The sequence below is a fragment of the Suricata suricatta genome, chromosome 4 (genome assembly GCF_006229205.1).
Source record: "Suricata suricatta isolate VVHF042 chromosome 4, meerkat_22Aug2017_6uvM2_HiC, whole genome shotgun sequence".
NCBI lineage: Eukaryota > Metazoa > Chordata > Mammalia > Carnivora > Herpestidae > Suricata > Suricata suricatta.
Genome location: NC_043703.1, coordinates 116376864 through 116391704, shown reverse-complemented (window position 1 = coordinate 116391704; position 14841 = coordinate 116376864). Strand labels below are relative to the sequence as shown.

At 36.3% G+C, this 14841-nt stretch overlaps 1 protein-coding gene across 1 annotated transcript in view; it reads right to left on the bottom strand.

The window, feature by feature from the left end:
• The window catches only part of ALMS1 (ALMS1 centrosome and basal body associated protein), a 129803-nt gene extending 125243 nt beyond the window's left edge, over positions 1 to 4560 (bottom strand). The window contains exons 1-2 of the mRNA XM_029937601.1: positions 2816 to 4560; positions 2442 to 2560 (exon numbers count right to left, since the gene is read on the bottom strand). Coding sequence (XP_029793461.1) covers positions 2442 to 2560; positions 2816 to 4310 — 1614 coding nt within the window. The 5' untranslated portion in view covers positions 4311 to 4560. The remainder of the gene's footprint in view (positions 1 to 2441; positions 2561 to 2815) is intronic.
• Between the last annotated feature and the right edge of the window lie 10281 nt (positions 4561 to 14841).

Below are 14841 nucleotides of genomic sequence, written 5' to 3'. Positions count from 1 at the left end.
TGATCCTCCAAAGTCATCTGCCCAAGGCACAGGCTAACAAATAACTGAACAAGGTTCTGACTCCAAATCTCCACACTCCTTTCACAACCCCAAGCTATGTCATACATAAGTAGATGCCCAAATAATCATTTAGAGAAATGATAGTCACGTATCAAAGTAAGGCAAACAAACATGAATGATTCTTCTGAGACACAGATGAAAATAAGAAAGAAGCCAAGAAGCTGGCAAGCCCTCTGAGAGCAAGCTGAGGCATGCAGGAAAATTACTACCATATGCAGCTCCTTATTTCCCTAATATTGGCATCATGGAACTCCCAGATGATAGAATGGAGCTAAGAGTGAAAGACAATACAAGGAACATCCTCCCTGAACTGAAAAGATATACGTAAGGCTAGAGCTAGGGGCAAACAAAATTTGGAATAGTGGTCAGAGTTCATCTTAGCACATCACTATTAACTGAATATGTATCCACATTTCTTTAAATATATGTTATGTGTATAAAAAGATGGGGCACCTGGGTAGCTGGGTCAGCAAGCATCAACTCTTGATTTCAGCTCAGGTCATGATCTCATGATTCATGGGATTGAGCCCCATGTCAGCCTCTATGCTGCCAGCACAGAGCCTGCTTGGGATTCTCTCTTACCCTCTCTCTCTCTGCCCCTCCCCCACTCATGTCTAAAAACAAATAAACAAAAAAAAGTTGATTTAAGTTACATTAGTAGTACTATAAAAAAATTAGAAACTCTAAGTTTAAAACTGATCATACTTATTTCTCATTCTTATTGAAATTGACTTGGACCAATTCCCTGCAAAACCTTTACTCTTGCCAAAATAATGCAAAATCTTGGTTTTGGTTTCACTAACAAATAATCAGGAAGGCAGTTTATGGTATAGTGATTACACACATAGATAAGGTTAGTTTCAAATAATAGCTCCCCTACTTGCTAATAATCATGAGCAAGTTCCTCTAAGTATAAACTGTAAAATGGCGATGATATTAACAATCCTGATAGATTGATCAAAGGACTAAATAAATTAATGTATATGTAAATCTCTTAGCATAGTATTTGAGCATACATGCTATCATCTTCAATCCCACTGTTGTTAGAGTGAAAATTAAACAATGCCTAGAATGATAAAGAAAATAAAAATAACCTCATGATTCTTTATATTTCAATTTTAAATAAACTCAATAATTATAAATAAAAGGAAAAGTTTCTCTCAATATCTTGTTCATTTTCTCTAATCAACTGCCTGAACCTAAAGGCCTAAAAATGTGCCCCAAACTAGCAGCTTTCTAATGACATACTAATTTTATGCATGGAAAAATAGGAAAAGGAGAGTAACATTAAGTATATAATATCTATAGTATAACTAGATTTAATGACTAACAAGATACAAGAGTAGATTATAAGGAAGCTGACAGTAGCAGACAAAAGAGGATGGACAATGGAACCGAAGGAACATTGAAATCAAGGGATCCAAGGATCTAGGCAAAAATGAAGCCCTGTATAAAAGAAAGACAGACACAGAACTTTAACACCTCAACGTTACTTTCTAGTACACACGCATAATGATAATGATGATATATGTAGAGAATGGAAGGAATGTGTGTATGCACAGATATGTCACTCATTTGGAAAGGAAGTAGTTAGTTCCCTTTGAGAATATTAGCTAGTGTGGACATTAAGCACCTCAATATCCTTCCTAAGGAAACACTGGTTCTTAGAATTTTCAAAACCCTTCTGAAGTCAAATCTTTCAGGAGACTCTAAACAGAAATATTTAAATCTTCCAGGGTTTGTTCCAAGGCTTGTACATTGAAAGCAAGAATGAAAAAAATGTACAATTGACTATCTCTATGAGTGAGTCTAATCTTAACACTGTCCCAAAGGTTCTTGCTGGCATGAACCAGCATGTCTCAAGATGAAAGGCCTGGGAGCTCCAAAGGATGGCCTTCTCTAAGACACCACAGAACTCACTAATAAGGTCTACAAAATACAAATAGTTCTTTTATGCCAACCTGTAACAAATTAATGGAGCATATTCTTGTATGTCAGATGAAGACCAGATTGTAAGCCATGTGTTGGTATCAGAGGATATAAATGGGTCCTTTACTTTTATCCCCATTTTTCAACAAAAATATTCTTTCTGCACCCCATAAGAAATGTCAAACAGAAAAACTTACAGGCTCCTGAAAATCACTCTCTTGCTTAGATGGCAGTTTTAAGGCCGACTGCCAGTGCAGAGAGCTATCACAAACCTCTAGATCATCAAGCACATTTTTTAAATCTGCTAGTTCAATGCACTCACCAGTCAGGTCACCTTGGTCACATACCTGGGCAACAGTGGAAAGTAAAATAAAAACAAGTAGCAACACCATTTCCTGAACTGATACTAGAAAAGACTGCATTCCCCCAACTATCATTTTACTGTGTCTCACCTCTCTTTGTAGATCAGCAACTCTTGTACTGCGTTCAACAGCATTTTCATCTACGCTACAGGATTCAGTACCATCATCCAGAGTATAGATGTCAGATTCAGACTTCACCTGCAGCCCCTCTACAAAATAGGAGTCATTTTGCGTAACTGTATGTAGAACGAATTTGGACTTGGCTCCCATAGGCCGAGGAATTTTACCTTGGCCTACATCAGCTTTCAGCAATGTCTCTTGGCTGACTGCAATTGCTGATGCATTACTGGTCACTGGTAAAATACCTTGTGACTGTGCATCCCATGTCACCAAGTTTGCTGAAAAGCTGCTTCCTACAGTTGTAGATGGACTTTCCATGATGTTACTAGAGTTTATATTCTTACCCAAAATATACTTTGAGGAATCTGCAACTTCTTCAAAGCTTTGCTGTTTTAAATCTTGTAAGACCAAAGAATTTGAAGTCCATACTTTCATTGGCTGAAAAATGTGTGAAGATCCTACCTTCTCTGTAATGTCAAGAGCAGGAACAGACTCCATATTACCAATGGGAAGAAATGGTTCATTGTCTAAATCACACTGAAATAAAGCTGACTGTGCTTTGCCAACACCAGCAGCATGGGTGTGAGATTTTTCACTTAAAGACGCAGATGACTTATGCTCTGGAATAAGAGAAAGTGGCTTAATGAACATTTCCTGAGGAGCATTGGGGAGTGACTTTAAATTAGGATGCCAATACAGGGAACTATTACCATTATCTTTTTTATGCAATAATGGTTTTGAAGCTGCTAATTCAAATACCCCAGGAGTGGACTGATAACCAGGTTCACTAAGCTTATCAAAGAAAGAGCTTTCATCATTATAATTTAATAGGGAAAGATGTGGATTTTTTGGCTCACGTTCTTGGCTATCATTTACTAAAGACTTACTGATGTCAGTTTGGGTTTCATCTACTGTACTGTCTTTCTTGGAAGGCTCAATAGAGGCAATAACTGCCTCAAAGGCTACATTGTCAGAAGCATCAACATTTTTTCCACTAAAAGCAGAAGTTGTCTTTTGGTCTCTTTCCCCTTGAAAATACAGTTGTTCTGATGTCTCATCCAAGTTGGATTTAAGAGTCTGAAGAGGAGCACCAGGAACCGCCACCTTAGAGGTATCTGGTCCCCTAGAGTGTATATGTATTTCTGAAACTTGTATAGAATTATCAGGAACTACAACATTCTCAATATTCTGTATTTCTGAAGATCTGGGAGGTACGTCTGAAAATACTAAAGTACTTCTCCTCTCCTTTAGTTCAAAACCTTGAGATAGTTCTTTCCCCTGACCTTCTTCACTTCTTGCATACCCCTCCAAAGAATCCATCATTTTCATCTCATTCTCAGCTGGAGCCCTTAAATAAACACTCTCAAAACCATGACTATTAGCTGCCAAGGGAACGCCCTTTCCTCTTCTTTCCAACAGACAACGCCAGAAAAAATGTGACATTTTGTTATTAAAATGAGGAGCAACTTCATGTGGAAAACAAACATGGTCCTTACTGATCACACTGGTTTCTGGATGCTGTGACGTTTCCTGTTTGTTCCATGGCATAGATGAAAAAGAGGCACTAAAATTGTCACTTCCCTCGGGAATTTTATTTTTATCAATTGTGTCAGATGAATCTGAATGAGAATCATGATCTTTACTGGTTAAATATTTTTCTGACTGCTGTAAAGCTTTCTGTTTCCAATACTGCACATATGAACAAGAATCATCAAAACTGTCATGTCTTTTAGGAGTCATACATTCATCACTTGTATCAGATGAAGCTGAAACTGAAACTTGACCTTTATCAGTTAAATTGGTTTCTGGCTCCTGAACTTCTTGGGTCTTCCGTGCCATATATGAACAAAGAGCATCATAACTATCAAAGTCTTTGGGGATTTTCAGTTCATCATCTGTATCAGACGAAACAGTCTCTTCTTCAGTCCCTTGTTCAGGAGGTAAAACAGAGCACTGAGACCCGACAGATGTACTACCTATAAGTGAGTGCTGAGATACACTGATACAACTGTGTACTGAAGCTACTTCGGAAGCTGCCTGGAATAAAGCTTCACTAACTTCCGACGGTCGAGAAAACCATTCAGTATCTTCAGACTTACCAGGAATTCCCCTGAAAATATATAGTTAAAAATAAACAAATGACACATTAAAAACATTTTTTAAATACTAACATGAAAAATACAAAATTGATATGACATTGAAATCAAGATTTGAAAAATGTGTTGAAAAACAAAATTCTGATTTTAAATTCCCTTAAATTGGCTAATGACTCAACAAGGCAAATTTCTTATAAACAGAAGATGAACTCCTATCCTATGACCCTGATATTTTCTCAGTCTTCCCTAAAATAATATTACCAAAAACTAGGAATATTTTCATGCTGCCCAAAAAAGATTAAATAAAAAATTCAAACTTTACTACTTAAAATGTTTAATTTATCACCTACCATAATTTAATACTCATTTAACTTTCACTAATTCTTTTACTAGTCATGTACTGTGTTCTCAAAAACCCCTTAAGATGTGATCTATTCCTAAAACACAATAGTAACCTAGTTATTGGCAGACGATTATATATATAGAACACTTTTCACAGAAGTAATTTTAAGAGACTACACAGTGGATGGGCAAAGGTTTTTAGTCTATAAACATCTATAGTTTTTTTTATAACTTTTTTATTTGGGTATAGTTGATACACAGTATTACATTAGTATCAGATGTACAACACTTACCACGGTGAGCACTGCATAATGAACAGAACTGTCAGGTCACTATGTTGGGCACCTGAAGCTAATATAACATTATATGTCAACTATACTTCAATAGTAAACATTTAAAAATAAGCTATGCCTGAAATGCCAGAATACATTAAAAATTATTTTTAAAAAAGCTACAGTTGCCTGGCTCATTTTTTTACATATGTTACTATGCCAAATTAATACACACCATGTCTTAACCCAGGGCCTCTTCACCTCAAGAGTGTGTGCTGAAAATATCTAACCACCACCCCCAAACTCTCACCTTAGCCTGAAGTCATTTATGTTAGCAACAACTTAAAACAAGAAAAAGAAAGAGTAAAAAGGTAACATGCAAATAAAAAAACAAACCACCCTACCTCAGAGGTGCAAAATCTAGTTCACTTTGCTGAAATAAGGACTCAGACCCAAGCTCTTGATCTTGTGTCAAACATGTCAGCAAAGGCAAATCAGGAGAAGCAAAGTTGTCTTGTATGACTGTAAAATTTTAAGTATAAAAATGTTGTGAATCCTGAAAGTTAATTTCTTAGCTTACCCATGTGATAAAGAACCTAAATATGCTACCATCTGGAAGTTTCTACAAGCATCAAAATGATAACATAGCAGCAGCAGCAACTTCCATTTATTCATAGCCTAAAAAGGTCTCACCACTTAAAGTACAATATTCCAATGAAAACCTTGAAGGCTAGGTATTATTATCCCCATCTCGCAGATGAGGAAACATGTTACGAAATTTAAGAAATATTAATTTGTCTGCATTCAAATAGCTTAGTGTCTGAGTAAGAACTGAACCTAAACATTCTAATTCCTTAGCAAGTGCTCTGATCCATTATGAATGTTTCTTTCCATCTTAGATCAAAGTGTAGTCCACAGGTTCCTGGGCATCCCGAAAATATTCTTAGGAGGTGTCTAGAGTCAAAATTATATTCAAAATAATATTACGATGTCATTTGCCTTATTCACTCTCATTCTCACAAGGGTACAGTAGAATTTTCCAGAAGCTGCATCATTTATGATATAGCAACATACTGAATGCAGAAGCAGGTATCAGAATCTACTTGTCTTCAATGAGGTGAAACATTACAGGGATCTTAAATAAAACAATGCTACTCTTCTAAACAGTTATTTTCTTAAAAAATATGTAATTTAACACATATGTAGCAATGGAGCTATTATTTTATAACAAGTTAATAAATATTTCAGAAATGTCTGTTTTCATTTCTAATAAGGGAAAATATCAATAACCTGCATAAACAAAAGCTCTTTGAAGTCCTCAGTAAAGTATGTAAAGGAGTCCTGTGACCAAAGTATGTAAAGGAGTCTTGTGACCAAAAGGTTTGAGAACTGCTGATTGAAAAGAAAATAATTCTTGGAGCTCCTGAGTAGCTCAGCTGGTTAAGCATCCAGCTCTTGGTTTCTGCTTAGGTCATGAGTTTGTGAGTTCAAACCCCACGTCAGGCTCTGTGCTGACAGTGTGGAGCCTGCTTTGGATTCTCTCTCTCCCCCACCTCTCTGCACCTCCCCCCTGTTGGCTCTCTTTCCCTCTCTCTCTCAAAATAAATAAATAAACTTAAAAACAATTTTAAAAAAGGAAAAATAATTCTTATAGGTTTCTGAAGGTCAACTTTGTTATTAAATGCGCTTAAATATGTACAAAATAGGTATAAACTCCTTATTTTGTATAGCGTTTATAGAAGTATAAAACAAGAATAAAGTTTTAACAGACATAAAACTATAAAACCAACAAGCCAACATTTATCTAGTGCATTTTATCTAATATTAATTTAACCGGATATGTGACATTTTGCTAAAACTGAACTGTTCTTCCACTATGAACATAACACTGTTGCTACAGTGTACTTTCTTGATTTCAGAATATCTATAATACCACACTGTATACCCCCTCCGTCATAACTGGCATACTCTTGTTTTCATCTTTGGTCTGTCTGCTTCCCACCTACACTGTCAACTTCACATCCACTTTATTCCCAGCTGTATCCTCAGTGCCTACCAAAGTACTTGCTACACTTAATAGGCGCTCAAAATAGAATTATTTATTTACTGAATCAATTTATTAAAAATAAGCAGAGGCACCTGGGTGGCTTTGCCAGTTAAGCACCCAACTCTTGAATCAGCTCAGGTCATGATCTCACAGTTTGTGAGTTCATCAGGCTCTGCACTAACAGCATGAGCCTGAGCAGGATTCTTTCTCAAAAGTCTTTCTCTCTCTCAAAAATCTCTCTGACTCTTGGTTTTGGCTCACGTCATGATCCCAGGGTTGTGGGATCACGTTCCGTGTTGGGTTTCACACTGACAGCTAAGAGCCTGTGTGGGATTCTCTCTCTCCCTCTCTCTCTGCCCTTTACCCACACTCTCTCTCTCAAAACAGATAAACAGACTTAAAAAAAAAAAAGTTACCTTTTGTAAAGAGCTAATAAGTCAGTTCCATATTAAATGGAGAAAATCAATAATATCTACTTCAAACAAGTCATTTAACCTTTTTATCTCAATTTTAGGGTCAGAAAACTGAGAATAACATATGCCTTAAGTACTCCCAAGAATCTAACAAAGTAAACATAAATATTTACTATTTCAAGGATCATGGAGTCTCCACTGCTGAGAGAAGTTGTCAAAGAATAATATATAGTTTACCCCAAGGAAAAATCCATAAATTCTGGGCTGAGGAAGTATACCCACTAGAAAGGACCAGCTTTCTGCCTTCTGTGAGGAATAGAACATAATAAAATGACGGGAAAGTGCACATTTAACATAAATAGTCTAGCTGATCAGTACAGAAAACCAGAAATAAGCTCTACAGAGCTCCTCAACTCAAGGATTTAGATACAGGACCTGTAGCCCCCCAGAAGTATTTTACAAATATTACTACTAGTTAAAAATAAAGAGGCATTACCTAGCAGTGGTGAACATAAGAGATCTCTCTTGGGTTCCTTTACTTGATTTTCCAGTTGGGTCAATAAACCTTCCTCCAGAGATGGGAAGTCTGTCACTTTGGTCCTTTCCTCTCTCATATTAAAACTGGTCTGGGTTGTATCCAAAGTATGGGAAGAATCCATCTCTTGAGGAAGAGAATGCCAAGATTCTGTTCTCTAAAACAATAATTTTGAAGGAAAATATGCTAAGTAATTAACTGAGTTACCATATACAATAATATTTAGATTTGAGGCACGTAGGTGGCTCAGTTGGTTAAGCGTCAGACTTCAGTTCACGTCATGATCTCGTAGTTCGTAAGTTTGAGCCCCACATTGGGCTCTGTCTGTGATGGCAGCTTAAAGTCTGGAACCTGCTTTGGATTCTGTGTCTCCCTGTCTCTCTGCTCCTCCCCTGCTTACACTCACTCTCTCTCTCTCTCTCTCAAAAAGAAATATACATTAAAAAAATAAAAGAGGGGTACCTGAGTGGCTCAGTCAGTTAGGCCTAAGACGTTGGCTCAGGTCATGATCTTGCATTTCATGAGTTCAAGCCCCACATCAGGCTTGCTGCTGTCGGTGCAGAGCCACTTCAGATCCTCTGTCCCCCTCAATCTGTCCCTCCCTGACTTGTGATCGCATGCTCTTTCTCTCAAAAAAGTAAACATTAAGAAAAAGATATATTTAGATTTAAATATCCACTCATGTAGCATATAGCTTCCTATATGATGACATTCTCATCACAATGTTTGGAAAAAATTAAAACTGTTCTTTCTGTATGTTTTTCACAATATTAACTACACTAGACCTCTTCCCATCACTGCCCACCTTCTAACATGTTAGATCACTGGCATTTCTGCTATTCTTTAACAGTTCTCATCACTAAAACAATACATTTGGTTCATGATGAAATCTTGTGTAAGTGGATTACAAAACTGAAAAAAATTTTCCAAACCTAAAGCTACAAGATGCTCTACATGTGACCACTTTACAGAATCCTTAATTAGCTATGTTGGTTTCTGGAGGACCCTTGGCTCTTCTCTTTATAGAACATTATCACATCATCTATGAATGATGATACATGTGTCTTCCAAATGTTACATTATATTACCTTACATTACAGGCATGATTCAGAGCAATGCTTCTCAAAATATCTATGGGAAGGAACAGTTTTCCCTACTTCTTTTTATATTCTTATATTTGTCTCTTGACAGACAAGTTAACAACCAATTCATGGATTGGCACCAATCCACAGACCACACTAAGTAGTAATGTTGAATTAAAGACTACTAGTAAACAATTTTATCAGCATTGTCATTTTAAATTTGGTATTGGCTAATAAAGATATTCTTCCTTTATGCTTTTATTTTCATACTTAATTAATGTGGTCAGGAATGAGCTCAAATTTGATCAAAGTATATTATAGTATCTTTTTCCCAATTCAGTCTGATAACATATTGTAAAAAATTTTTTTCTATTGCTACATTGGTTACTTGACAGTGGTAGATCAGACTTTTAATCATATTTACTAGCCTGATCTTTAACATTTCCATTCATATATAGTCTTAATCAGGATTTTACAATGTCTTGCTTTGCCTTCTAACCTTGTTCTACAACTTCGTCCTAGATTTATTTTATACAAGGAAATTAAACTTTCCTTAAAAGTATAAAATATTTCACCAGTGAGTCTATTAGAAACCTTTTTGATAGCTGGTACTATTTTAACTTTCTCAGTTTCCTCTTTAGTAGCACTAGTCCAACTCTATAAGCTTTAATACATTTGTGTTAAGCTGATTTCATTAGGGCTTTTTCTCTTGACTGGATTTTTTAGAAATGTAGCCAATGTTTTTATCCTGAATTTAGCAATTTTATTATATTTTCAAAATTTGTTTTCCTTTTTACTATGTTTCCTCTTTCTGTAGTTGTTCACCCTTTATCTAAAATCTTTGGGGAGAAGACCTCGCGGGGCGCACTAGGGGGAAGGTGGTAGGTAGATAGGGTTAGGGGGAAGGGGTCAAAAAATAAATAAATAAATAATAAAATCTTTGGTCAAGTAATAAACTCATCTGATATTTATTTGAAAATGAGAAGATGATATTATATTGTGACAACCTACATACTTGGATACATAATCTTTTGATTTTCATGATTTTGTAAATAGTCTGTTACTGGACTCTTCTTTCTTAACCAATTCAAATGTTTTTTGTTTTTTAAAGAGACTATAACTGTTTTCACTCCCAAATGACCTAGAATCTATAAAAAGAAGATGTATTATAATTTAGAATTATTTTCTCAAATAACACTTTCATCTTTGAAGAGTTATTTCCATTATTTAAAATTCATTAGTCAAAAGCTCTTTTAGTAAGTTAAAAAAAAAAAAGATACACAACTATCCACTACCTATTATCAGTTATATAAATATATGCAACAATAAACATTAGGGCATAAGATTCTAAAATATAACACTACTCATCTATGGTTTATGGAATTATGGAACAGCAGACCTTTAGCATTCGAAATTATCTCAATCCCTTCCATGCTGAATAAATTAGACCAACCCAGAGCACCAAATCACTGATGGAAACATGTTTTTTTATGTTATTAATACTTAAAAATAAAAGACACTTAATTTTAAATTTTTTCTTTTGAGAAAACTCCATTCTATAGAGCACAGTGGGCCGAAGAAGGCTTTTAAAGCAGGGGAACTCCAGTCATTGTGTGACTCTCACTACAGCAAAATCTCTAGTCCCTAACTTATCTCTCAGCCTCCTTGACCATGGTTTGAGCCTGGTCCCATAGTTTATTCCTCGCTCCTATGAGAGAGGTATCTCTTTGCTCTTCTGCCCACACTCTGGCCTCCTCAGATCACTTACTCTAGCTCAACTTAAGTAATTCTTTAACCTTATTAAGACAACTCTCCTACCACATTTACACTTTTCATAATTCCTTTCTTAGCTGTATTTCCCTCTTTACCACTGAGAGTTCATAGTCATCCTCATGTCATGCTTACGACCACTGCCTTGCAAACATCTTTAACTTTCTTGCCCTTTTCTCCTACCATCCTATTTGCCTGGCAAAAGCTCAGTTCTAGTCGAACCTTCTTCTTATCTGAATCCAAGAAGCAGCACACTGCTGAGTAAAGCACAAACCCAGATGGTTTTTCCTTTAAATTGATGACTTTAAGCCTCACGGGCAATCAGCATTGCCTGGAAATCCTACTGTATTTTCCTGGTGAACTGACTTGCTAAAGTGACTATACCTTCTCTCCTCAGAACTACCGAACTCTCCTCATTTTCAAATGATGACCTCATCTCCTACTTCAATGAAGTGAACAGCATGAGATGGAACTTCCTTATCTTCCTATCACTAGATCTACAACCCATTTTCATCTTGTGACCTAAAAAAAAAGTCTCTCTACTTGTCACAGGCCTTCCCATCTTATTCCATTCTTTTTTTTAAGTTTATTTATTTATTTTGAGGTAGAGAGAAAAATAGTACAAGTGTGAAAGGGGCAAAGAGAGAGGAAGAGAGAGAATCCCAAGCAGTCTCCATGCTGTCATCACAGAGTCTGATTCAGGGCTCAATCTCACAAACTGTGAGATCCTGATCTGAGCCAAAATCAAGAGTTGGACACAGAACTGACTGAGCCACCCAGGTGCCCCTTCAATTCTTTTCAACAGTTGCCTTCCTACATGATTCTCCTGCTTTTCTTCATCCATTTTCCCTCTCTACTAAATCATACCTCTCCCCAAACATACTTCTAATTTCCCATCATAAAATATCAAAAGATCCCTCTTTTACATTCTTTTTTTTCTGCATATTTTGGGTTTTTTCCTTTTTTTAGTTTTTATTTAAATTCCAGTTAGTTAACATACAGTGTAATATTAGTTTCAGGTGTACAGTTTAGTGATTCAGCACTCACACACAACAGCCAGCGGTCATCACAAGCTTCTGGATACTTTGTTGCTATGCTACTATCACACAATGACTGCTTGTATTATTCCTCTTTAATCAGTATAAACAGACCCCCAAATCCCTAATGTTTTTGACAGATGTGAGTAGGGATAACAATAATCAGTGAATATAAACAAATTTTGAGGAAAAAATAAAGACTAGAAATACAAATTTGGGATTTTTAGGTATACAGATGTATTTGAATTCCCAGATCTAGATGAGAACCAAACATCCCAACACTTCAAGCAGAAGTCAAAAACTCAAATGTGTACAGGGCCAGGAAGGTAGCAGAAATTAGTAAATCCACGTGGAATTAGGGAGTAATGGGACCTGCAGCCAAACATGTACTGCATACATACTTTTAAGTGTTCTGTTTTGAAATTTTATAAACACCGTGCCCAAAAAAATTTTTTCTGGGGCGCCTGGGTGGTTCAGTCAGTTAAGCATCCGGCTTCAGCTCAGATCATAATCTTGTAGTTTGTGGGTCCCAGTCCTGCATTGGGCTCTGTGCTGACAGCTCAGAGTTTGGAGCCTGCTTCAGATTCTATGTTTCCCTCTCTCTCTCTGCCTCCAACCTGCCCTCTCAAAAGTAAACATTAAAAAAATATTTTTTCAAGGCACCTGGGTGACTCAGTTGGTTGTGTGTCCAACTCTTGATTACAGCTCAGGTTATGATCTCACAGTTCAAGCCCCATATGGGGCTCTACGATGACAGCTCAGAGCCTAGAGCCTACTTTGGTTCCATGTTACCCCCTCTCTGCCCCTCTCCCATTTGTGCTCTCTCTGTCTCAAAATAAAGCAACAAAGGAAACAGAACAGCAGAAGAGTAGAAAGAAAAACAGTAGAAGCTACGAAAGGAAATTATTTTAGTAAGTTATGCAATGGTTAACAATGTCAAATGCTATTTATTGTACCTAAGATGAAGACAGAAAAGTGCTCACTGTGTTCAATTATACAAATGTTGGCAAAACTGGCTTTCACGGAGTTGAGGTCAGAAAACAGAGGAGATTAAGTAAAATAAGTAGATAATCAGTGATATGAGGCATATATATTTAAAGGGAAAAAACAATTGATAAGATTGTCTACTTAGAAAGTCCTAAAAAATTCACAAAAGAACTACTATTAAAACCAGTAAATGTGATCAGCAAGGCCACAGGCTACAAGGTCAACATAAAAAGTCACTTATATTTCTATATTTATATTTCTATATACTTGCAATAAGTAGAAAACTGAAATTTTTAAGAGCATCAGTAAAATTACACTTGAATAAACACAACGTTTTAAAAACACAAACTAACACAAACATGAGTTAAGTTGGGTATACTGAAGACAATGAAACACTAATGAAAAAATTAAACCTCTAAATAAAACTGAAAGAACTGTTGTGTTTGTGGATTAGAAAACTCAAATATTATTAAGATGTGAATTCTCTACAAACTGATGTACAGACTCAAAGCAATCTTAATCAAAAGTCCAGGTTTTTTATTTTATTTTTTTTAATAGTTTATTGTCAAATTGGTTTCCATACAACACCCAGTGCTCTTCCCCACAAGTGCCCTCCTCTATCACCACCACCTCTCCCCGCCCCCAACCCTCGGGTTCGTTTTCAGTATTCAATAGTCTCTCAGGTTTTGCGTCCCTCTCTCTCCCCAACTCTCTTTCCCCCTTCCCCTCCCCCTGGTCCTCCATTAGGTTTCTCCTGTTCTCCTGTTAGACCTATGAATGCAAACATATGGTATCTGTCCTTCTCTGACTTATTTCGCTTAGCATGACACCCTCGAGGTCCATCCACTTTGCTACAAATGGCCAGATTTCATTCTTTCTCATTGCCATGTAATACTCCATTGTATATATATACCACATCTTCTTGATCCATCCATCAGGTGATGAAAAAGTCCAGGTTTTTTAATAGCCAAGCTGATTCTAAAATTTATATAGAAGTTGAAAGAATCTAGCATAAACAAAACCATTTTTCAAAAGAGGAACAAAGTGGGAGAACTCACACCACCTGATTTAAAGACAGTACAATAATTAAGAATGATTAATAATGACATTTTGACAATGTTTATTCTTCCAATCCATGAGTATGGAATGTTTTTCCATTTCTTTGTGTCTTCTTCAATTTCCTTCATAAGTCCTCTATAGTTTTCAGCATACAGGTCTTTTACACCTTTGGTGAGGTTTATTCCTAGGTATTTTATGTTTTTTCGTGCAATAGTGAATGGGATCTGTTTCTTGCTTTCTCTTTCTGTTGTTTCATTTTTGGTGTATAAGAATGCAACTGATTTCTGTACATTGACTTTGTACCCTGCAACATTACTGAACTCATTGATCAGTTCTAGAAGGCTTCTGGTGGAGTCGATCAGGTTTTCCATGTAGAGTATCATGTATTACACAAAGCAATTTACACATTCAATGCAATCCCCATCAAAGTTGCACCAGCATTCTTCTCAAAGCTAGAACTATCTTAAAATTCATATGGAACCACAAAAAAACCTTGAATAGCCAAAGTAATATTGAAGAAGAAAACCAAAATGGGAGGCATCACAATCCAAGACTTTAGCCTTTACTACAAAGCTGTCATCATCAAGACAGTATGGTATTGGCACAAAAACAGACACATGGACCAATGGAACAGAATAGAGAACCCAGAACTGGACCCACAAGTATATGGCCAATTAATCTTTGACAAAGCAGGAAGAGTGTCCAATGGAAAAAAGACAGCCTCTTCAAC